The sequence below is a fragment of the Chiroxiphia lanceolata genome, chromosome 11 (genome assembly GCF_009829145.1).
Source record: "Chiroxiphia lanceolata isolate bChiLan1 chromosome 11, bChiLan1.pri, whole genome shotgun sequence".
NCBI lineage: Eukaryota > Metazoa > Chordata > Aves > Passeriformes > Pipridae > Chiroxiphia > Chiroxiphia lanceolata.
The window spans coordinates 14,695,827-14,719,565 of NC_045647.1; the positions used below are offsets into that span (position 1 = coordinate 14,695,827).

The 23,739-nt window shown below is 43.8% G+C and overlaps 2 protein-coding genes across 2 annotated transcripts in view; one reads left to right on the forward strand and one right to left on the reverse strand.

Moving 5' to 3' along the window:
* FANCD2 (FA complementation group D2) overlaps positions 1 to 17,762 on the reverse strand; it is a 35,921-nt gene extending 18,159 nt beyond the window's left edge. The window contains exons 1-20 of the mRNA XM_032699301.1: positions 17,618 to 17,762; positions 16,338 to 16,427; positions 16,056 to 16,190; positions 15,381 to 15,448; positions 13,858 to 13,961; positions 13,247 to 13,310; positions 12,076 to 12,128; positions 11,071 to 11,149; positions 10,236 to 10,360; positions 9,211 to 9,298; positions 8,153 to 8,257; positions 7,386 to 7,486; positions 6,786 to 6,894; positions 6,005 to 6,040; positions 5,482 to 5,625; positions 4,621 to 4,755; positions 3,461 to 3,592; positions 2,229 to 2,336; positions 489 to 598; positions 98 to 155 (exon numbers count right to left, since the gene is read on the reverse strand). Coding sequence (XP_032555192.1) covers positions 98 to 155; positions 489 to 598; positions 2,229 to 2,336; positions 3,461 to 3,592; positions 4,621 to 4,755; positions 5,482 to 5,625; positions 6,005 to 6,040; positions 6,786 to 6,894; positions 7,386 to 7,486; positions 8,153 to 8,257; positions 9,211 to 9,298; positions 10,236 to 10,360; positions 11,071 to 11,149; positions 12,076 to 12,128; positions 13,247 to 13,310; positions 13,858 to 13,961; positions 15,381 to 15,448; positions 16,056 to 16,190; positions 16,338 to 16,404 — 1,821 coding nt within the window. The 5' untranslated portion in view covers positions 16,405 to 16,427; positions 17,618 to 17,762. The remainder of the gene's footprint in view (positions 1 to 97; positions 156 to 488; positions 599 to 2,228; positions 2,337 to 3,460; positions 3,593 to 4,620; positions 4,756 to 5,481; positions 5,626 to 6,004; positions 6,041 to 6,785; positions 6,895 to 7,385; positions 7,487 to 8,152; positions 8,258 to 9,210; positions 9,299 to 10,235; positions 10,361 to 11,070; positions 11,150 to 12,075; positions 12,129 to 13,246; positions 13,311 to 13,857; positions 13,962 to 15,380; positions 15,449 to 16,055; positions 16,191 to 16,337; positions 16,428 to 17,617) is intronic.
* On the forward strand, positions 17,728 to 22,924 carry EMC3 (ER membrane protein complex subunit 3). The gene is made up of 8 exons (XM_032699059.1): positions 17,728 to 17,962; positions 18,042 to 18,099; positions 18,853 to 18,946; positions 19,617 to 19,721; positions 20,378 to 20,459; positions 20,612 to 20,691; positions 21,272 to 21,354; positions 22,679 to 22,924. Exons 1-8 carry the CDS (start codon positions 17,808 to 17,810, stop codon positions 22,805 to 22,807), a joined length of 786 nt encoding a protein of 261 aa, XP_032554950.1. The 5' UTR covers positions 17,728 to 17,807; the 3' UTR covers positions 22,808 to 22,924.
* The last annotated feature ends 815 nt before the right edge of the window (positions 22,925 to 23,739 follow it).

Consider the following 23,739-nt stretch of genomic DNA (forward strand, 5'->3'; position numbering starts at 1 on the left):
TCCACACCCTACTTCAGTTAAGACTGTGTTTCCAACACCCCTCCTTGCTGGCCATACCCTCCCTTGTCTGCCACAGTGCCCCATTCTTGGCACTCACCTGCCCATCACGCTCACTGTTCAGCTCTGGTCTCTCCAAGGAACCATCTCCTTCAGTCCTGAAAGCAATTGATAACCTTGCTTTTGTGGCAGAACACTCAAGAGACAGGAAAACCCATCACACACACAGGGCTCTCTCTCCAGAAATTAGAGAGTTATGCATGAAAAAGATGGTTTCTGGAACATGTGTCTTTAGGAAAAGACATGCTGTTGTTAAGACACAGGTCATCACCTCTAGTCATGACTTCTGAAAACCACTGACACTCACCATAGGCCTGATATCTGTAGCTGTATGTGCATGAGCTCAAAGGCAATGCACTCCTGCCTTTGTTCCACTCCAGGTTTGGTCTGAATTGAAAGTATGTTAAACTCTTTGCTACGTTCTCTCTCACCTTTTTAATGCCACACTGCCTATCATGGTAACAGCACCAATAATCCCCATTTGCTTGTGGTTGGGAACTGTGCTGGAGAGCCATTTCCTGATCACCATATGCATGTCATCCTAAAAAAAGAGACACAGATAACGTCACCACAAAGGTACTTGTGTACATCACTCACACTTCTATTGGTCTCTTCACTTAATGTCACCTCCAATAAACAGGGGATGGTTTATTGGGATTACAGCTTTGCAAAAGCAATGTGCATTCTGATGTTTCCTTTACTATGAAAATACTGGTCCCAACTCTAGGTAAGGATGCAAACAGCATTAAAAGTGACTTGCTTTTACTTTTGTCTAATTATTTGGGTTTTAGAAGTACACAGAGAAGGCAAAGAGGAAGCTGGCTCCCAGGATATCAATTTCTTTCGTTATGTACCCCTGAAGTCTTTGGTATCTTGGAAGACAGAGTCAAGTTGCCAATCTTGGATCTCCACAGTTACCAAGTCTCAGCTCAGAATAAATTCTAGAGCTTACACTCCTCCCCTTCTTTTCACAACTTATGAGGGTGTCAGGCAGAACACTTCTCCCTGATGGCAAGTCCTCCTGGGCTACACAGTCACCCTGTGTGTTGCCAAGGCAATTTTCACAAGTCACACATACGAGAGATGTGGGGTAGGAGGTGGGGAAATCACTGAGGAAAGTAGTCCAGAAAGGAGCTAAACCTGCCACACAACTGGAAATTTAGGCAGTGAAGAGCTCCAGCTTAACAGAGTGGGAAGGCCTGAAATGACTATAGACATGCTGTTTTACATGCCACAGACCAACTGGGAAGAAAGGAAGAGCAGTTTTCCTTTATAGTCTCAAGCTGGTGTGCGCAAACATACCCGCAAACTATGCAGGGACTCAAAGAAAGACAAGCAGTCCTAATTTCTAAGAGCTGAAGTTTATGAATGGGAAGATTTTAAACCCAGACATCTCAATTGTGAAATAAATGTCTTTGAGACATTTCTTTATCTGATCACTGCTGTGCTCAAGGAGTCAGAAATCCAGACAAAAGTATCTGATACCAGCATTATGCTGCCACTGAGTCACACAAGGCATCCTGTGCAAAATAAATATGAATTTAGACAAACCACATTTGATAGCTTCTTGTGTTTAAACTAGAGGTTCAAAAGGTGTGAAGTCTGCCACTTCACAGCAGAGTCCTCTGCTCTGGGTAGTTCAGTTCTTCTAATATGAGGGTCTTTGTTGTCTCTGGTGTGCAGACATTAAGCACCTGAATCAAGATGAACATCTCATGGAAGAAGCTGAAGTCTGCTTTCTGAATGCAGAAAGTGATGGAGAAACAGAGCTTGGGAAAGAGGCTGCTGAATTTACACTTTTACAGGCCTTCAAGGCTGAGCTGGACAAAGCATCAGCCATCCTGATATAATGTGAGTGACAGTCCCACTTGGACTGGGATGTTAGATTTGAGGATGCCATCCCTTCCACCACCATTTCTAACAACTCTTCCTTTTTCAGATGTGCAAGTAAAGAGGATCTTTCCAGGAAAGATCCAAGGCACAGTCACTGTGATAAGTCACTGGAAAGTCTGGAGCTGCGAGCTGGCTTGCAGCCACTAAGAGAGAAGAGAATTTTAAGCCGAAGGACATCCTGACATCAATCACTATTCATAGATGAGACCACTATTTAGTTAATCTAGCAAAAGAACCAATGCACAGCCTGAACAACTTTCTGTTGTGTCTCTGCTTACCTGAATATAGCTGCCTTCTTGCCTCTGGCTGAATGCCAGTGTGCTGAGAATGTAGAAGAGCTTTCGGATCTGGCAAGGATTCAGTTTCTGTGTAGAGTCCAGAATGGCCTGTAGGAGAAGCCACAAATGAGCTCAGATGTATGAAGAATCCCTTTCCATATTCTCAAAAATACATCAATTGTCAACCTCAGGGAAGACTATCTACTTTACTATTTTTGCATGTGCACAAAAAAGCTACATTCAAATTAAATACACATAAATGCCAAACTATTGTTCTGGCTTTAATTATGGCAGTTCATTTTATCAGAGGCTGAATGGGAAGAACAGCTTGGCTACCATAAGCACTTTAGGAGTGCTCAGCACAATAGCACAGCTATTTATCTTCTATCACAGGTCTGGTCACAGGATTAAAAGTATTTGACAAAACTAACATTATGAATTTCTTACTAGTATCTCCATTACAAGCCCTGTAGCAGTCAAGTTGTTAACAATCTAAAGTTTGAATTTTCTCTGTTGGGCTGGCATCTTCAGGGTATTTCCTCTTCCAGTGCTTCAGTGAAAAATAGTCCAGCTGTTTCCAGAGGCAAGCTAGTTTTCCTACCACTGACAGAGTTTTTCATTGCCATTATTTTTCTTCTACTAGTGGCCAACCTCAAGCAGGATTTGGAATGAGGCATCAAGTTTGACAGGATTAAATAACCAGTTTTGCAACCCTCAATAAAATTCACCCAGTTTTAAGATTAAGAAATAGCTGTTAGAGGAGATGATTCATGCTAAGATCTGCATGTTTCTTCTTTTAAATTTTAGGACAAGTCTTTTCCCACTCCTGCCAGGAGTTTATCTTAGGATTCAAATACTGGGTAAAGTACTGTCAGTTTTCAATAGGTAGAACAGGCATTTCACAAAGGGGGCAGGTTTTTGCCAAGTATTTGAAATAGTTCATGCTAATAAAGACAGCATTTTCCCTCCATCACAGGCATCATTCCATGCCTGCAATTTAAGCATTGTCCATCTCAATTTCCCCTGCCAAAAAAAATCACACAGTCCTGTCTTACAGCTCACACTTTGACAGCAGACATCTTGCACTTCTGACCACTCCATTTCTCCAGGCATTTTTACAGGTACCAGTTGTTCCAACACCTCTGTTTCAGAGCAGTACTGACCTATTCTGGGCCTGAGGCAAAGTGGTGTAAGGACCCTGAAATCCAGAATGCCCCCAGAAACACAGGTACCTTCACGAAGGCGGCGTAGCGCATCAGCAGGGACGTGTGCAGCACCACCAGGTCCGTGAGCACCTCCAGGGAAATGTCCAGCTCTGTCTCACTTCCACTGCACACATGAGTCACCAGAGCAGTCACAACCTCCTAAGGAAAAAGCCCCCAGAGGAACCAGAGTGAAACACCAACAAAAAAAAGGCTGCATTGCTCTGTTCCTACGTGATGTGTTGCTCAAGTACAGACAGTCATCCTGAAACTCAGTCATATTATTCTAAAGCCCTTCTTGGTTTGCTCTTTAATTCTCAATATCCACATTCTCCACAAGCCTGAATTTTATTCAGTTCTAAAAGCTCCCATGATTCCATAAAGCAGCTCCTCACCAATTTTTGCCTGCCTGTTTGTGAACACTATCACAGCTTCTGCTCTGTGCTACAGCACATCTCCTGACAAAAATCCCCCCTATTTTCTTAGGCACACAGAACACTGCACCATACCCAGGTGGACAACACTTCTAACTTCAGCAGTTCCAGTCTCTTCACAATCTTTATCAACAGTAATTCAAAACTGGCAAAAGGTTCTTATGGCCTTACTTTAGTTGACTACAGGACAGGGATCTCTCCCCACTCCCACCTACTGTCTTGAGGCTCTGGGCCTTTCCTGTGCCACTAATTGTTACTACTCCTTTGAAATTCTTAAGATCTCCAAGTATTACTAGACTCACTAACTTGGGGCAGATGACACAGTATGTCTTCACATCTCAGGTTTTTCCCACTTGCCATTTTTATCTATTTCTTAATTTTGCTGTAATAACTCATACAGATACAACACTGCAAATAGTCTTAATTATAAACATATTGTGCCTAAAAAGTGCAAACACATTAAAAAACTTCTGCAGAGCTGTCTTCAATCCCCAAATTTCCTGATGTCAGCAAGTGTGAAGGAACTCATACTCAGAGCTAAAAGTCTAATCTGTGATTAGTTCAGAGTACACAGCTTGATCCACTTGCTACCAGTGTTGCTGTGATTGTTCCCCACCTTCTTCCTGGCCTATTCCATGGCACAGACTTCTCCCCAAAGGCTTCCAACTGCCCCAAATCCTCTCCCCCTAAAGGATCATGTCATACACTAGAAGAAAGTGCAAACACAGCAAACAGCTGCCATCCATCACACTCTACCTGCTGGCAGTAAGAGTCAAAGGCTGCAAAAGCTTGTTTGTACATGCAGCTGCCAAAGGAGACGATGGCTGGGTGTGCAGAGTGCAGAAACGCCTGGGCAAGTGCCAGGATGGAAGGGAAGAAGTCTTTGATAACCTGAAATACAGACATCATGAAAGACTATTGCTGCTTGTTTACAATACACTCAGTTCTCCAAAGAAAGCATGTGCTACAGCCCATCCCAAAAGCTTTGCACAGTTTAGTAGGAGCTTTCCCACCTTTTCCAACTGCCCCCATTCAGAAATGGGAAACAAGAGCAGGTAAGGCCCACCAGAATGTGTTTCTCCAACCTTCTCCACAGAAAGGAGTGACAGATTGGTCAAGAAGCCAACCTGCAAAGCTGCAGAGCTCACAGCAGCATATCACTTATGGGTGACACCAAGTAAGTCCCAAGCAACACTGTGTCCTTTTTTCATTAACCTTTTCAGTAATGGTAATACATACATACAGCAAATATATATATTTAGACCTATAAAACATTGCAGTTGAAAAACAGTGCATGTAAACATATGAACTTCTAAAAATACTGTGGGAGACAACAGCAGGCTTGGAACACACAGTGAAGCTCCTGGGCTAGATCAGGTCTCTTAGGCTGAGAGATTCTGCACCACAATAAAAAGTCCATCCAATGCTGAGAAAAGGTTGTCTCTAAAAAACCACGTGACAGTTACGAAAGGGCATTGATCTGGGCCAAAAATTAAAAAACAGGTGTAAGTGTAAATAACTGGAAAGGTATAAATAATGCAGCAGAGGGTTAAATCATCATCTGACAAGATCTTTGAGAGAGAAAAGAGGGAGTCCCAAAGCAGAACCAGCACTGACCGTTGAATGGTTTTGGAAGGCGTTCTGCATCAGCTGCTCTGGGATGCAGCCCAGGCGGATTTTGCTCCTCAATACCTTCTCAGTTTGCTTCCTGTTCTTGGTGTTTGTAGAATGGATCAGCAGCAAAACTATCAGATCCAGAACCTTTCAGAGGAAATAATCACCATTCATTATGCTGAAAAGATTAAACAGTCCAGACAACTACAAGTCTTGAAGTCAAAATTGAGAAGAATATCAAGGGCTCAGAAAGTCCTGACAGATGCAACTGCAGAAAAACCTTATTAACTCAACAGGACAGAACTAAAGCAGGGTAACTCTGTCCCTTGACATTTAGAAGGGATGAACCAAGAGTTACAAAGAAAATGGATGGCTGTTATACTGGGAACAAGTCAAATACCAAAAGAACCATCCATGAAACATCCCTGGCGGTTTCTGCTCCGACTAGAACAATCTCTTCATCTACAAACATGAAGAAAGCCCTTGAGAAAACCAGCAGAAGAGGGTACTCCCAGAGAAGTATTACCTTATGGTCAGACACAGATGTGCTGTTCTCAATAGCCTGAGAGAAAAAGAAAAAAACAAACAAGAAAGCTGTTATGCTACAGTACAACACTATATTCCAAAACCAAACCAAAAGAGGTAGACACCAACGTCTGTGACACGCTGCTCATAGACTTCTCTATAGTAGGACACCTATCAAAGGCAGCAAACTGAATCTTGCCAGAGAACCCAGAAAGCATTCAAAAAACAAGCCACAAATTCAGTTTGAACAAGGACATTCTCAAATAACATCAGGCTTGACAAAGGAACTGAGGTACTGAGCAATGAAGGACTGAGAACAAGAAACAGTGTCATAGTTTACACTGAAGTGCAATTTTAAATTAAATTTAGACCAATACCAGCCAATATTGACTTCTAGCAGAACATTTTCAAGCACCTTAAGGCTTCACACAGCTCAGTCTCAATATATGGGTATATAGTTTTCCTTTCTTGCAGACAGAAAAAAAAATATCAATTTTTTCCAAAACACTCTCCTAAACATGTAGAATCAGGTTTGTCCTGCACTTCAAGAGTCTGTACAGAGAAGCCTCACAGCCCTCTTGCAAACACTGTGAAATTGGTAACTGAGGAAGAAAGCAGACTCCTGAAAAGTCACTGCTAATTTGGAACAGAATTAAATCTGTATCAGTAAAATGAAAGGCTAACATTTGTCTTCTAATATCACATTTGATTACAAGAAAGGCTCAGGCCCAACCTAGGAGTCCAAATAAATAAGGAAGCAAGGACTGAAGCATGTATTTTACCTTAATCCATGCTTCAGAGACATCCTTCTGAAATCTCACAGCTAACTTGATCACATCAAAAAGTAGCTTCACACAATTCTGGCTGGTGGTTACTTGGCTCGTGGAAGAACTGCAAATGATCAGAAAGGAGACTCAGTCCCTGCAAATATTGTAGTACAAGGAACAAGGCAGCACAGCAGTCACAGCAGTTACTTGAAGCAGCCATTCTCTAGAGGGAATGCTCTGGCAACAACAGGGAGTTTCAGAAGAGGGTGGAAGCAGAGGTCAGAGAATCAACTGAAAATATACTGGAGGGAACTTAAACCAGATTAACTGGCAGCAACGTTATTATAAATGAAGTTTCTTATCCCCCTGCAGACGTGGATGCAGGTAGCTCAAAGAGAACTACATCCATGGCAGGGGAAGCTGGCTGTGCAAGGACTGACAAATGTTATAACAGTACCAAGCAGGAAGGAATAAAGGTGACACCCTTATTTAGATACACAAGATAAATTAGGCTCATGTATGTAGCCAATTGTGCCAGAGAGACCAGATAAGGGAGAGCTGAAGTCTTCTTGTTCCATCTTACCCTTGGAGAATCATGTAAACCTATTCGAGTACCTGGCCTGGACTTGGCTTTTAATCTTTTTCTGGGAACTGAGGATCTGGAGGGGCAGAACACATGATGACAGATCCAAGTTCTTACGAAGATCAGAAATCACCTGTACAATACAAATCCATGCACAAATCACTGTGACATATAAGGGAGGAACAGAAAAAGCTGAGGAAAAGAAAACACAGTTTCCAAGAATAACTCTAAAATTACAAATCGAAAAACTCAAGCATTTGTAAAGATTCGTAAGTATTGACCTGTGCTCAATTACTTTTTTTAAACTCAGAAAATGAACCAGCAAAAATTTGCTCTTCACTCACAATGTTGCAGCTGCATGCAGAAAAGCAGGAAAGGACTTTTCAGGAGTTACTCCATGGAATTCCCACTTATATCTGCTGTATACTGCTGTGAACTACTTTTATCCTGTTTAGCAGCTGATTAGACAGCCACAGGAATTCTGGGCATGCAAGTTCACCAACCTGACTGTTGTTGAATTGCAGTGTATCAGCACAGACCGGCTTGCATGTCACAGGGACACTGTTTGCATAGGGGTGTCCCTGAAAGGTTTGGGCAGATCACAGACCTCATCTGGCTTAGGCTGAGGCTTCCTCAATGTATGAAAAACCCTATATTCAGTAGTTCAGCAAGGCTGGCTCGGATTCTTGGCAATATTAAAATTTTACTTGAAGCCATTAAAACATACAGTTCTGTGCATGAAGCAAATTCTCTCTGTTAAAACACGGACTGGCCCTTTAGTATGAGAAAAATACTGTACCTCCACTGCATCTGCTGCCTTGACATTTTGGAGGATGAATTTTACCACTACAGGCAAATCTTCCAGTTTTACAGAAGGCACAATGGCCATGGCAGACTGTCGCACCTGAGGAGAGAGCAACGCTCCATCAGCTGGAAAACCACGGTTCACAGAAACATAGTTATAGTCATGTTACTGGGAAGGAATCTTTGGAGAGTTATAGTCCAGCCTTCTGCTCAGAGTGGGAATATTGTCAGTACCACATCAGACTTGTTCTGGTTTTCCTGACTCTTGAAGATATCCAAGGATGGAGGAGCCTCCCCAGGCCCTGCCACCTCTCTGGTAATTTCTGTCAGTGCTGCAGACCCTGATTCATTTTTCCAGATGTCCAACCTGAACCTCCCAGGCTGTCATTTGTGGCCGTTGTCCCTTGTCACTTCACTTGGCACTCCTGAGAAGAGCTTGGCTCCATCATTTGTTAACTGCCTTTCAAAAGGGAAAAGCATGGAGACGAGCAGCCTGTTATGTAGCATCAGCCTTTTGGGACTATGTAAAACACTGTTTAATGCATTCAAATGAACCAATTTTACTTTTATTCATGAGAAGCCCAACTCCAAGAAGTGCAACAAAGCAGCATGTCCAAAAGGCACAAGGCACATCATCATCTCTTCTCCTTTATCAGCATTCTGCAGAGAAAACTTAATTATTTAAACACCAATCTGCCTTTACTTAGAATATAACAGTCTAGTCTGGTCACTGCACTTCAAAGTGATGAATTATTGACAATAAGCAGGTTTGAGACAGGCAGTAAAAATTTACTGCAGCAGGACAAGTGCTTTTGCATTTGCTAAAACAGCTGTGTTTGAAATTTCTGAATGCACAGAAAACTTCACTCTGCTCTTCACTGAAGCACTCATACATGTTACTTTCTGACCTCTTTCCAACCTCAGGAGCTTGGGACTTTTGAAGGCCCACAGGAGTCAGATTTAGCAAAGTACTCTGAATGACCAAACAGCTGCAGCTCTCATGTTTCTAAGCAGGGGCTGGGGTCTGCTGAGCTGCTCAGGAAAAGCTCTTACCTCAGCCAGAAGTCCTGCATCAAGATCCAGACGAGAAAGGGCGTCCAGGATTGGAACTGTCAGCCGTCTGCCCTGCTTTAGTAAGCCACTGATAACATGGAAAAGAAAACAAATGGTCCTCTTAACAAAGTCAAGTAGTTTTTGTGGTCACTGCAAAAAAAAAGCTCTGGAACTGCCAACAGCATGTGTCCCTGGCATTATGGAAAACTTGTTCCCTAAATTATTACTCCTCATGCAGGGAATGCACCTGTGTTTAATCGCCTCAAGGATTTCCCAAAATTCATCTAATCATTTTTGGCCGGCATCTCAGTTTCTTTTAAACTTTTTCTAGAAAGAAGTTCTACTTTATCTGTGTAATAATAAGAATTAGAAACACTAAGACTACTAAAATTATTGTGTAAAACAAATACACTATTAAAAAAGACAGACCTAAGGGCTAGCCTAAGGCAGTGGTCCCTGGAATGATAACTATTGGTGTTAGGTTCTCCAGTTCTTTGGGGTATTAAATATGCTTGAGAAAAGTACATAAAACAGATAGAAAGTTCTGCTTCATGCACACATTTTCTGTGTTTGGGTGGTTTTTTGAATTGAAAAAGTGGGTTGGGTTGGTTTTTTTTAATTAATAAAAACAGTGTTGGTCCTTACTACAGCAGAATCCAAGACAAGTCAGAAGCTTTAATATCCAAGTGACTGATCACAGACTGATCCAGCAAAAGCAGTGAGTACTTAACTGGATTCTACCTGTGCTGTATCCAGGTAGCCAAGAGTTTAACAACTGTTTAGATAAAAGCAGTTTTGGAACATTCTCTGAATACAGTGTCTTTTGCTGCATTGTCTATGGTCTCTTTAAGAGCATAACTGCACAAATGAAATGTCCCAAGCCAGTGCTAGGTGTCCCCAAATGTTAACAGGAACAGACTGCTGTCCTAATACTTCAGTCAGTCCCAGAGCAACCTGTATTAATGAACCTTGTGCTTTTCTGCTGAGTGCAAGGGGAAAAAACAACCAACCAAAATCATCTGTACCTGAGCTCTCTGGCAACCTCACTTTGCTGGGAATCCTCCAGGATCTCAGGTAAACTGGTGATGATATCATGCTGGATTGGTACTGGAGAGACACTGATCATCTGCATTAACTTCTTGATGAGATCCTGCAGACAAGAGCAGGTGAAAGGCACCAATCTCAACATGAGCAAGCAGTTCATCAGCACTACAACAACATTCTGCACATAAGGTCACTCAGTCCAACACCTGCCTGGATTTGTGCCAACTGTCCCTTAACTCATCATCCCGCTGAAGTCATGAAGCACAGCACAGACTTTTGTGGAACAATGGTATTTTACAGGTAGGATATAATGATGTCGGGGAGCAAAGGAAACTGGGAAACACAACAGCAAGATTCCCAATGTTTAGTACAATTTCCTGATTCACTTAATTCTGGGACTCTCCAGTAACAGCCCTCTAGTCCAAAGTAAACCTCACTGACTTAGGGAAAGAATGAAAAGAACCACCCCCAAATGTTTGCGAGTATCCAGTATCTTGTTAAAATTAAACAAGAGGAGACTGTAACTTCCTGCCAGCAACAGCTTTAAAACAGGATCACCTGTGTGAATATATATACAGATAGAAATTGATGTAAAAGACTTAAAGCAAAGAAAGAAGAGAAATAGTAAAAGGGGATGTTCAGAAGTCACTGAAGGCAATCATAACAAAAGAGAAAAAAAATAAATCTCTGCTTCAGCATGTGAATATAAAAACAATATCAGCTCTCACAGCATAAAAACTGATCTAATCCCATGTGACAGGCATTCCAGAAGTTGTTTGGAAAAACCATACATGTGATTACACCATTGGTACCCACCTGGCTGTCAAGAAGCCTGTCAAGCCATTTGAACTGATTGACAATGAGCCGGGGGAAATTTGTTCCGAAGGTGCCCACGCTAAACCAGCAGAAAATGGCACAGATTAGTCAGACCTGCAGACTCAAAAGCTTTGCTGCTGGTCAGCAAGAGCAACTAACTCCATTTTTAATTGGTCATTAATACATAGTGAAAACTCTTCTTACAGTTTGACAGGAGACAAGTGTAACAACATCCATTTTTAAGAATTCCCAAAGGGTTCTCAGCGCAATTAATAACAGCTTATCCAACACCCTTTAGAGTTCTTAGGTGAAAACAGTTTAGTCCCTGTGACTGTCTGTGTTAAACCTTCCTCAAACAAGATTTCATTATGAGACAATTTCTTGGACTCAACCTCTGTGTAGCTTATCCTGCTTGATACTCAGCACTGGAGCAAATACTGTGTCAGGAACAGTCTCAGCTTCTTTCTGCCCCTTTCTGCCCACTGACTCCATAGTGAGCATCCAGGACAATGGGAGAAGAGTTTAAGTGTTCAAGTCTTGCCTGTATTGTGCCTCAAGATCTCCCACTCTGCTATGATGCCCTATGTTCAAAAATCAAACAGATGTTTCTTCAATTTTCTTTGTTTGAACACAATCTGCACTTTTAAAAGGAAGTCTGTTTGCATCTCACAGCCTCCTAAAACTCTTCATCTTTTCTTTGAATAACAAGACACTCCACAGTCTCTCTGCTGAAATAATTCCCAAGCTTATGTCAGTAGCCACAAAACCCACAGTCAATCACGAGGTGTGCCTGTGGTGCTTCTGGAAATTTGTCTTCTGCTTTATGCACTCACAAATTTGGAGTCATGGTGCCTCACATATAATTTTACACACGTATGAAGAAAAAAACCACAGAAGTGCAAACAGTCATTCAGGTAAATTTGAAGTAACAGTTAAAGTCAAACAGCTGGTGATTGTCCAAAAGAAATTTAATTTCAAGGCAGAGAGAGGCCAGTTTATACTCACACGTCAAAAAAGAATTCAGGGATCTTCTCCAACAACAGTGTTATGACAGCAGGCTAAAAGAAAGGGAAAAAGACAGTGTTAGGATGATTTACTGGTTGTGCTGTGGCATTGCCTCCAAACTGAACTTTCACAAAAGATGAAACAGAGAATAAAATACTCCAAAAGACCAATAAAAGTATTTCCTGCATAAAGAAATCTCTTGCCTAATGCCAGAAAGGAGGCAAACAGCCTGAAAAGTGAAAACCACCAATGTCAAGAGTGGTATAAACTATCCACTTAATCCAACAGAATCAGAGCATACAGGTAGGATGTACAATTCCTCTGGGCCAACCTCTCTTTCTCAGACTCAGCTGAGCTGTTTTTCACCACACAGTGAAAAACTGTTTATTTTAGGAAACTAAAACATCAGCTTTAGATAAGTTTGTAAACAGTGCCCACATGCTTTTGTCATTTCCTTTGCAGCTCTAATTCTTTGCCCCTTTAATCCTGGCCCAAATGCAATTCTAAAACTGTATTTAAGATAAGAACTTTTAAAACATTTTAATTATAAGAGGATTGAAATCCACAGCTGCACTCAGGTTTCCCATGCCTTGGTGAGACATCTGTCATCTTCAACTCCATACACATCTCTTTGCAATCTGTATACAGCTTAACAATTTGTTCTTGCCAGCAGGTTGCTCGGTGTCTTGCCCATTTTTAAACACTTTTAAGATTCAAATTCCTCCAATAATGGAGTTGCAGTCACCTCTCTAGCCTACCTGTTCTACCACTTAAAAAAAACCCCAACATTGTCCACAGTGGAAGTGGTAACATCCTATTAGAATTTCCTGTGGTTGATCTGAGCCATCATATCTCATTCTGCCCCTGTTCACCTTTGAGAAGAGCCTGTCTGCGTGGTTCCCTACACCATGCAATCAGATATTTGAAGACCACAAAATTTCCCTTAATCTTCTCTTAAGACTGAAGAAACCCAGTTCCCCTTGTCTCTGCTCGTACGCCATGTGCCTCAGAACCTGAGCATCTTTGTGTCCCTAAAGAAACTACAAACTGGACACTACTCCAGACACAGCCTCACCTGCCTCACAAACAGTTCTATTAATCCTTTATTTACGTAAGCAAAAGGATCCCTACAATCAACACCATTGTAAAGAGCAAACTAAGGTGCCCCTACCTGTAAGATCTTAATTCCAAGCAGCAGTTTAATGAGGCTTTCACAATACGAGTGCACCAGATTCCTGCAAGATGAAAGATTCCACCACACTTGTAACAAAAACATGTCAGGAGAACAGGCTGTAACTCTTTCCATGACCGTTTTTTTGGAAAACCACATGTGATGACTTACAGTAACATGTGGTAACCACAGTTTTAAAACTGCACTTCAGCTCTGAACCAGCTCACTCTCTACGAGAGTAGTGTGAGTTGGAAATGCAAAAGTCTGTGTGGTTCAGTTCTATCTCCTGGAAAAAAAAATCTCAAAAAGGAAATGATCTTCACCAGCTCTGCCAATTTTTTTTTCCCTCCACTATGTGGTTCTTGCCATAAAATGCCATGGAGGCCAATATGTGCCATGGGCAGAGAGCAAACTCTGTGACTTGCCACTTCAAGCTCACTGCTACTGAACAGCAGTGCACTACACCAGCCACTCCTTGTAGTGTATGAGCTGGAGCTATGGCCCTTCCCTCCACTCTGCTCAGCGTTACAGGACATTTGACTGGAGCATTTAACAGGACATTTAACAATTAAGCTCTGACTAAAGGGGAAGGCAAAATACATCTTCTCTACCTCGACCCCTCAGTCCGTATGGGAGCGCACGGCAAAAGACAGTTCTTGAACTGGTTCCTGTCCTTGATGTGAGATTCCAAGCCACTGATAAACTGCTTCACAACCTGCAAAGCAGAGGGAAGTTATCCAGCCTGAAGAGATGCCCTGCTCAGCTGCTGTCCTTTAGGAAGCATTTTGCAAGAAGATACTGAACACAGGGAAGAGGTAAGGCAAGGAACTGCAGACAGACAGAAACTGTGATGGAAGGAATGATGGATAATAAATGAACTCTAGTCTAGACCATGTCCAAAAGGAAACACTGATTGTTCTGCAAAATAACTCCAAAACATGTGTCTCGCATTTTACCTTGATTTAAAAAGGCTTTGCCTTTCTTCCTATTCAGCTGAGACAATAACATTTAATATGACAAGACCTGCACCCAAAAAACGTTCGCAGTTCACTCATTGGCCCCCAGACTTTCACACTGGGCTTGCTGACTGCAGAGGAGCACCACAACGTGGCAGTTGTAGTGCTGCCAGCTCCCACCCAACACAAAACCAAACACAGCCTCCACCACAAAGTTAAGCAAGTGATTTTCCTCCCGTGAGAGACTTTATCTGTTGACTAATACTGCCAATTAATTATTCTGATAGGGTATAGTGGTGGAAATGCAGAACTTTCCCTTAGAATCGTGCAAAGGCAGTCTTGGAGTATTGTCCTGGTTTCAGCTGGGACAGAGTTAATTTTCTTCCTAGTGGCTGGCACAGTGCTGTGTTTTGTATTTAGGATGAGAACAGTGTTGATAACCCACTGATATTTTAGTTGTTGCTGAGCAGGGCCTGCACAGAGTCAGGCACTTTTCAGCTCCTCACCCCAGCAGTGAGGAGGTTTGGGGGCACAAAAAACTGGGAGAGGTCACAGCCAGGACAGCTGATCCCAAACGGCCCAAGGGATATTCCAGACCATGTGGCACCATGCTCAGTGTATGAACTGTGGGAAAGCTGGATGGGGCCACTGCTTGGGAACTGGCTGGGTATTGGTCAGCAGGTGGTGAGCAACTGCACTGGGCATTAATTGTTTTGTATATTCTAATTTTTTATCATTATCACTGCCATCATTACTATTCTCTATTCCATTTCTGTTCTATTAAACTGCCTTTATCTCAACTTCCAAATTCCCCCCCCTCAATTCTCTCCCCCATCCCACTGTGGGAGGAGGGAGTGAATGAATGGCTCTGTGTTCAGCTGGTAAACTATGACCAGAACACACATCAAGGCTGTAATAACAGAGGCACAGGATGGTCATCTTTTTCTGACTATTCAGATATAGCAGCTGAGAAGAAACAGAAGCAGCAGAAGGACAACAGGACCAAAAAGCTGGAACAGTGACATTGAGAGAAAATCAGATTTCTGTGGAAAATCTGGACCACAGAAATCCAAGATAAGCTCCTGTGTTGCACAGTTTTGTCTGGACAGGCAGCTGCATTTGCATTTTTTGCTACTCAGCAAACAGTTTTAAAGGGGGTTCCTGCCAAAGTTACTTACAGCTGGGTAAGTAGGGTGCTTCTCCAGGGCCAGGCAGAGCTTCTTCTGGAAAGCCATTTGATCGACAGCTATGGAGAAAGTTTAAAAAGAAAATAAAGAACCTGATACATTTTACCCACAGAACATCACAACAACAGCTACACCAAATACAAGCTCTCAAGCCCATCTGCCAACACTTCTGTATTTGGTCTATTTGAGAAGTCCAGTTAGCAAAAGCCTGAGTGGAATCACCATTTGTGCTTTCTCCAGTCAGGGCTGAGAGTAGCTGACAGCATTGAAAAGGCTTAGCACAAGAATTCCTGAAAGCCTTGTCTGAGCTGAAAGGCAACAATGACATGTCTGTTTTCCCGTTTTAGAGTTCCTGCCTCTGTAATTCAACACTGTAATCACAGATGCAGTCTAATCTTTTTCCATACTCCAATAATCTTCCAGAAGTCCTTAGACTTAGCATGTATACACCCCAAAAAACTGGTATAAGGGGGTTAGGTGATGCACTGAATTCAGCAGGAATAAGAGGTACATAACAAATAAGAGGCCAGATGAAGTTTTGCTTGAATTTTGGAACGAGCTGGCTTAAGCATTTTTACTCTGCAAGTAAAACACATCTTTTCTTTATACCAGACATCTTTGCAGGTTTTCAGCTACAAGCAGAAAGAGCAAGTGTTAAACTCCTACCTATTTCATTCTGTCCCTCCCCAGCTTTCAGCACAATTCCTGATGTTCTAAGGAGCTCTTCAAAGACTCCTTCACCCTCCACTCCGAAGTGGGCAGAGACATTTTCCTTATCATAAATCCGTGACTTCTTTGTTTCTGTGAAAACAAGACATATATTAAAAAATCAACAGTGTCATCAGCAATCAGCAATATCAAAATTGCCATTTTGGCCTTCTCCCTGCTCAGGAGTCATTGCCTCTAACAAGGGGTTTCTACCCCTGTAAGATTATACACGACACCTACTTGCCAAGTCTGTCTTGCAGCTCTCTTCAGAAGCTTCACCTTTTGACAATTTCCTTTTTGAAACCATGGTAACAAAACCTTTGTTGCTGCCTGTAAAAAGGCAGAAAAGATACAAGTTTTTAGTTCATGTTTTTTTAAGCAAATCAGGGATGTATTAGTGAATAGTGAAAGAGAATGTTCCAGAGACTGAAAGTGTTCAAAGAAAGACAGACTGCCTGGGTAACCAGTATCACACACACTCTTCTGCTGTACAGTTTGAAATTTCACAGCTTGTCATATTTAAACTGCTTAATACATCACTTTTTTCTAAAATTCAGTTTCTTAGAAAACAGAGCTTGGCTTTCCACTCATACACCAAGCAAAGTAAATGGCAAGTTAAAGAGAGCAGCTATGAGGTCTCAGATCATACACACTGACCCAAACTCGTGATCCTCTCCCCGTGCCTGGACAAAGCAATAAAGGATTCACAGGTGAGTGTTTATGAGCCCAATCTCATTAACTGCCCCTGCTCATGTTCCCAACCCAATACACCATGACAAATGAGTTCTGTCAGCACAAACCTCCATCCGACCTGCCCTCTTCTGGGGGGTGTCAGTGATTAAAAAGAAAAATTAAATCTTGACTTACCTTTAAAAGTCAAAGGGTGTTAAAAAAAGATGTGCGATCACCTCACACTAACTTTCAACTGTTCGGCGGACAATAGTAAAATGAGTTACATAAAATATCAGTGTGGAACTGTAAAACTTCAAAACCAAAAATGCAGTAAGCATTTTGTGGCTGTTCTAAGAATATAAATGCCTCAAAGGCAGGTGCCCAGGCGATGGTGCCAGACTTTTTTGGGTGGTGCCCAGGGACAGCACGAGGAGCAATGGCCATAAACTAAAACAGAAGTTTCACCTCCACTTAAGGAAGGACTTCTTTCCATTCAGGGTGGCAAAGTACGGGAACAGGCTGCCCAGGGAGGGTGTGGAATGTCTCCAGAGAGAGAGACTCCACACCCACCTGGATGCACTCCTGCGCCACCCGCTCCAGGTGACCCTGCCTGGGCAGGGGGGTTGGACTGCGTGACACCCAGACGTCCCTTCCAACCGTGACAATTCTGTGACTTTGCTCTGGACGCGAAGCGCACCCTGTCAGCCCACAGAAGGGAAGCCTCTCTCCATCGCACCTGCTCCCAAAGGCTCGGCAGTGCCCGCGGCAGCCATTTCACCTCAGCTCAGCTCACCCGAGCCGAGTCCACCCCGCCGCGCCTCCCCTTGCCTCCCCTTCCCTCCCCTCACCTCAGGGCGGGCGGGTCCCTCCGCTCTCCCCTCACGCAGTTCCCGCCGCTCCCGCTCGAGTTTCCCGCCCGCTCCGCCCTCTCCTTTCCCGTTCCGGCGGTGGCGGAAGGGCCGGGCCCGGAAAGGGAAGCGGCAGCGGGGCCTGCGGCGGGGCCGGGGCCGGAGCCGGGCCCGGGGCGGCACCGCCGCGATGAGCGAGCCCGAGCTGTTGCTGGACTCCAACATCCGGCTGTGGGTGGTGCTGCCCATCGTCTTCATCACCTTCTTCGTGGGCATGATCCGGCACTACGTGTCCATCCTGCTGCAGAGCGACAAGCGCCTCACGCAGGAGCAGGTGTCCGACAGGTCAGGGCCGCCCTCACTCCCGCCCGACCCCCGGGCCCCCCGGCCCTGCCCCTGCTAACGCCGCCTGTCTCTCTTCCAGCCAAGTCCTGATCCGGAGCAGAGTCCTTCGGGAAAATGGAAAATACATTCCAAAGCAGGTACGGAGCTGCGTGGGTGAGGTTTTACGAAGAGGATGGCTGTGGAGGGAGCACAGAGCGCGGAGTGTGTCGGGGCAGGGCCGCGGGCGGAGCAGCCTCGGGCACCGGGAGCTCCCACAGCGGCCCGGGGTCGGACACTGCCGGGTGTCCCCTGTCCCGGGCAGTGTCCCGGGAATCCTTCTCCCTGATATTAATGTCTGTTGACGCTGCTCGGTGTTTTAGCTGCACGTTTTAACTGCGTGCTGAAATGAGGTCTCTGCCCCTGACCTGTCGTGTTTAATACCTGCCAGCAAGCACAGGGATGTAATACAAGCTTGGGATAACGAGGTGGTCGTACAATGTCAGCTGCAGTGTTTGCTGAACTAAAAATCTGTCGCTCGTGTTGGCTCTGTTGCTCACAAATATGTAATTTTGTGAAGTCCAGAGGTCAGCTGGGGGGGTGAACGTATCCCATGTACTGGTACTGGGGCTGAACCAGCACAAAGAATTTGCACAAAGCGCTAAAAGCTCTTTAATTTAACATTGACTCTTCTTCGGAGACTTCTTAGGATTATTATAAGAATTTCAGAGAGCTGATACTCTGGATGCAGGGCAAAGTGAGGAGCTTTAGAGCACATGGGCAATGAAGTACCTCTCCAGGAAAGAAGGATGTGCTGTGAAAGAGCTCATAAGATGTCTGCATGTCTGAGCAAGAAATAATGCTTTTGTCCTTTCATTTCTCATGGTGTTGGCATTGGCTCTTTCTGTTTTCAGTCTTTCCTGTCCCGGAAATATTTTTTTAATAACCCAGAGGATGGATTTTTTAAGAAAACGAAAAGAAAGGTAGTGCCTCCTTCACCAATGACAGGTATGTTAAGGTACCATAACTGCAGCCAGGCAGAAAAGCCTGTCACTTTGTGCCAAGGGAAAAAGGTGAACCAGCTTTGCAGGGAGCTCAGGGAGTGTGAGGGGGGGGGGGGTGGGACTGTTCAGCTCTGTACTGGACAGGGGGAGCAAGATCCCTCTCTTGGGTAGCAACACATTAGGTCACTTCATTTTGCTTAACTCCAACCTCCAGCTGCTTGCAGTGTCTCACAAGAGCACAACCACCTCCGTGTTGCCAGAAGTGGGAATTCCTGCTCTCACTTGTGTCCATTTGTTAGTGTTTTGCACCAGCTCTTGCAGGATCTTCTCTAAACTGATTTAACTTATGTGTCCACAGCAGCAAAACAGCTGGGTAGTTAATTGTCCTTTTTCTACCCAAATCATCTCACAGAGGGGTCAAGCAAGTTCTGCAATCTGGGGCAAGGGATGGGATCAAACACAGCACAGAACACAAGACCCCTTTGGCAGCAGCCAGTACCACGCTGGCTGCACATCTCATTTTGCAAATAATTTTCAACAGTGGAAAATAAAGTTATTGGGATAGGACTGTTTTTTCTCTCATGCAGTTTCTTAATTAAAGTAGCTGACAATTAATGTCATGTTTCCCTTTATTGTGATACACTGCTACTTCACATTGAGACTGTGATTTGCAGATCCTACCATGCTGACAGATATGATGAAAGGGAATGTAACCAATGTTCTGCCTATGATCCTCATCGGGGGTTGGATCAACATGACATTTTCAGGATTTGTCACAAGTAAGTGTCTGGAATAACATGGGTTTGGCTGTGTTTCTGACCTTGAGGGTCTGGGCTGCATCAGAGATTTGCTCTACCTGAAAGCTGTCAGTTGGAAGCAGCCTGAATTTGGCTTGTGGCACTGCTGCTCTTCACTCCACGGACTTGCTTGTCCCATTGCAAAGGAGGGGAAACTGCTCTCAGAGTTTTGGCCATGGTCATGAAGATAGCTCATGTACTTAGAACAACTGTAGTTGCAAACCCAGTATTAATTTTATTAAAACTGCCTAAAATTCAGGTTGATTTTTCTCTGAACCTGTCTAGGGAGCTGGTTACTGTGTAATGCAGGGTGCACACATCAAAAATACTTCCTTAAATTCACAGTTCTGGGTTTTTTTCTATACTGTTTATGTGATAACTGTTTCTTTAACAGAAGATGTTCGCCTTCACAGTCATGAAGCAATACCTGTGAGGGTTGGGTCATCTAAGTTTCAAAAGTTTCTAAGTTTCAAAAAACACTTCATATTGAAATGAATACAGAACTGCAGCTTTTTCAAACATACAAGTTAACTTGTTATTGTACACGTTGCATTCAGAGCAGATAAGATGTAATAAAAGATACCATGTGCTTTGCAGTGTCACTTTGTGAAACGGGGCTTCTTTTCTTCATCCTGCAGCAAAGGTCCCATTTCCTCTGACACTGCGTTTTAAGCCAATGTTGCAGCAGGGAATTGAACTGCTCACTTTGGATGCATCCTGGTAAGCCTGTCCTCAGCCAGCAAGGTGGAATTCCCACTTGGAAAATGTTGAATGTGTTAATAATAACCCTTGAATGGTCTGTACGAGCTGCGGGAATGAGGTCAGGAGCCAGCTTTGAACTGACAGCAACCCTGCTTGTTCTGATTTGTCAGGGTGAGCTCTGCTTCCTGGTACTTCTTGAATGTGTTTGGACTCAGAAGCATTTATACTCTTATCCTGGGCCAAGATAATGGTAAGACACTGTCCTTTCTGGGAAAGAACTAGATTCTCCTTCCACAGGATGTCTTCTGAGGGAGGCTGGGGAAGGATTTCTAAGTTTTCAGCCAAAAAGCCTTTGAAAGCCTTTCACTTGTGTGAAGTTACTCTCCCAAGCCAGGTTTGATATCACCTGCAGCAAGTACCCAAATGTCCTGCACCAGCCATTGGCTCAGAAACTTGGTCTAACCCACGCTTTCCTTCCCACCAAAACAGTGTGCAAAAGTTCTGCTCCCAGGCTTGCTTTTATTTCTAGCAAGTATTAGTTTTAAGGAAAACAGCAAAGATTTCTTAATAGTAGATGTGTGGCAGGACAAATATGTATTGGGAATATAGAAGACCGTATTTTCCTCAATTGTTCTGCATGTTTTATGTAAATCTGGCTCAGATGTAGGGGGTGGGAACAAGATGTCTTGTGAGAACTCTTTCTGGCACGGTAGTATCGCATTCTGGGTGTTTCTGCAATGTTTTCATCTACAGTCAGAAACCAGCCTGCTGGCACTGTGCTCCAGGAAATGCTGTTTAAATGACACAGAAATCTCATTTCTCATCTGCAGCTGCAGATCAGTCCAGGGTGATGCAGGAACAAATGACAGGGGCAGCAATGGCCATGCCAGCAGATACCAACAAAGCATTTAAGGTACAGTATTCCCATCCACATTCCTGTTTGCTGTGAGCTTGCAGGCTCACAGGCTGTGTGTAACTCAGCCTCTCCCTGCGTCAAGTAAGGGAATTGCTCTGAATTCCTGTTCCTAAAAATAGAGCTGACAGCTGATGAAGGCTGTGGGAGTTGCTCTAGGTCTGGCAGAGCCTGAATACCCTGAAGTAAACCTGATAAGTCAGTCATTCCTGGTACAAAAGCTGAATTCATGGGCTATCTTCTGTTTTTGCAAAGGAAGGGTTTTTTTTTACCTTGAAGTGTAGCTCCAAAGCAGAAGCTGGTTCCTCAAAAGTTATTAGTGCCACTGAGCAGAAGTCCAGCAGGCACCTGATGGAACTTGTGTAAGAAAATAAGTAAGCAAGTCAGCTCAGCAGAAAATCTGTCAGGAGTTGACTGTGTGCTGGAGTTCTCCTAAGCACTCTCCAGAGGCATTGCTTGTTAGACTCCCTCTGCCTTTCACAGCCCCAGTTTGTGCATGAAGGGACAGTCCTGGTTTCCCATTTTTGTACTGTAGTAGAGGTTTAGCCACACACAACTTGCTGCCTGGGAGGTTGGGATGGTCTGCCCATAGTTTCTTGTCTTCAGTCTTTCCTGGTTAAAAAATCCCACACCCCCCATCCAGAGGCTCAGCCAGGGAAGGGAGTGGCTGCAGTTTGCAGCTGTGCTGGAGCAGTGGCTGTTCTGTCACTGACTGTCAGCACTGAAGTGCAATTCCAGCCAGTACCATGAATTCCCCTGGCTCACATCCCTCTGCTTCCCTCCTGTACTGCCTATCCACAGCTCTTCTGCTGTTCAGCCCTGCAGGGACCCGAACCCACAATATGCTCCAGCAGAACAAGGGAAAAACCCATATTGCAGAAATGTTCTGGCCAAGAAATACTAATCATACTAATCACATGACATGATTTTGCAGGCAGTGTGCACAAGTCTGCGACCGGTTGCAAAATTTTTGTCCTCTAACTGTTGTTATTGAACATCTCTAGACTAAAGAATTAACTAAGTACAAAGGACTCAACCCCCTAGAACAGAACTGGCTGTTGCTAGAAACAGCTGCACTGGACTGTTCCACATTAGAGGGTTTAAAAGAAGTAGATAATGTAGTTTTTCTAATTTCTGTGATGCACATTTTATTGATCAACTAGTATCTAATTAAGCATAAAACACTGATTTCAACAAGTTGACAGGATTGCCAGGTTTTTAGTAGAACTTGGTATTTGTTGCAGTTTTTTAAGTGTAGTTTGTGTAGTTCTTGTCTAATACTGTGTTGCTTTCCCTTCTCTACCTCTGTTCACTGCCAATGCAGACGGAATGGGAAGCCTTAGAACTGACAGATCATCAGTGGGCCTTAGAAGATGTAGAAGAAGAGCTCATGGCAAAAGACCTCCACTTTGAAGGCATGTTTAAGGAAGAACTTCAGACCTCCATCTTCTGAATTTGAGAATATGCTTTTGTCTCTTCTCGTGAAAGTTATTTGAAAAGAAATGTTACTTAAAACTATATAATGTATTTTAGCAAGGCTGAGAATAAAACAAAACCATCATGTTCAGAACTGCAGAGTGCCCTCACTTTGATTTGAGCCCCAGGACTGAGGGTGTTGTATCTCATCCAGAGGCTCCATGTGGGTTTTGAGCTGGAGTTCTGTTTCTCTTCCTAGGAAATGTATGCTGGAGAAAAGACCTAACATTTCAAGTTCACAAAGAGCAAGCTTGCTGGAGTTAAGGTTTCTGAGAGTAAAAAAGTACAAGTTGTGCCTATTTTTCTTGTTTTATCCTTTTAAATAAATGCACAGCGAGTTATCCTTTGCTTTTGAACAATTAGGACATCACATAAGCAATTCGAACTTGGCTTAGTGACAAAGTACCTACTGCATCTTCAAAAGTAGCATCAAGATTCAGCTTCTGAAAGCAGTTCTTGCCCTCATTCTTTTTCCCTGTTAAAATAATCAGGATTTGATGCTTTCACGAGAAAAAAAGCACGAGGGGGATACTCACCATATACCCACAGCAAAGCATAGGACAGCTCACCTACCTTCCTCTGGTATCCAAGCCTGGAAGGCTCCCTGGAACTGCACAGTCCCCTGTGCCTGCTCCTGGCCCAGGCAACCTGCTGGGCATCCTGGCACCTTCTGCCCCCTCCTTGCTGCTCTGGTTCCTGGGAATAGCAGCTCCTCAGAGGCCTCTGGGCAGCAGAGAGCCAGAGATGGCACTGCTATGCAGAGGCAGCAAACACACACACAACTTCCCCACTAATTTAATCCTTCCCAAGTCCATTTATAAGCACCTCAGAGTGCCCACACAGCCCCTCCAGCCTGCCATGCCCAGCAGGGTGACAGGGAGCAAGGGTGCCTGGCTGTTCCCTGCCATC

Bases quoted from the DNA above. Each gene is read 5' to 3' on its own strand.
- EMC3 (XM_032699059.1), top strand. From the start codon at position 17,808: ATGAGCGAGCCCGAGCTGTTGCTGGACTCCAACATCCGGCTGTGGGTG. The intron at 18,947-19,616 runs GTATGTTAAGGT...TGTGATTTGCAG, and splicing joins GCCTCCTTCACCAATGACAG to ATCCTACCATGCTGACAGAT. The intron at 20,692-21,271 runs GTAAGACACTGT...TCTCATCTGCAG, and splicing joins TATCCTGGGCCAAGATAATG to CTGCAGATCAGTCCAGGGTG.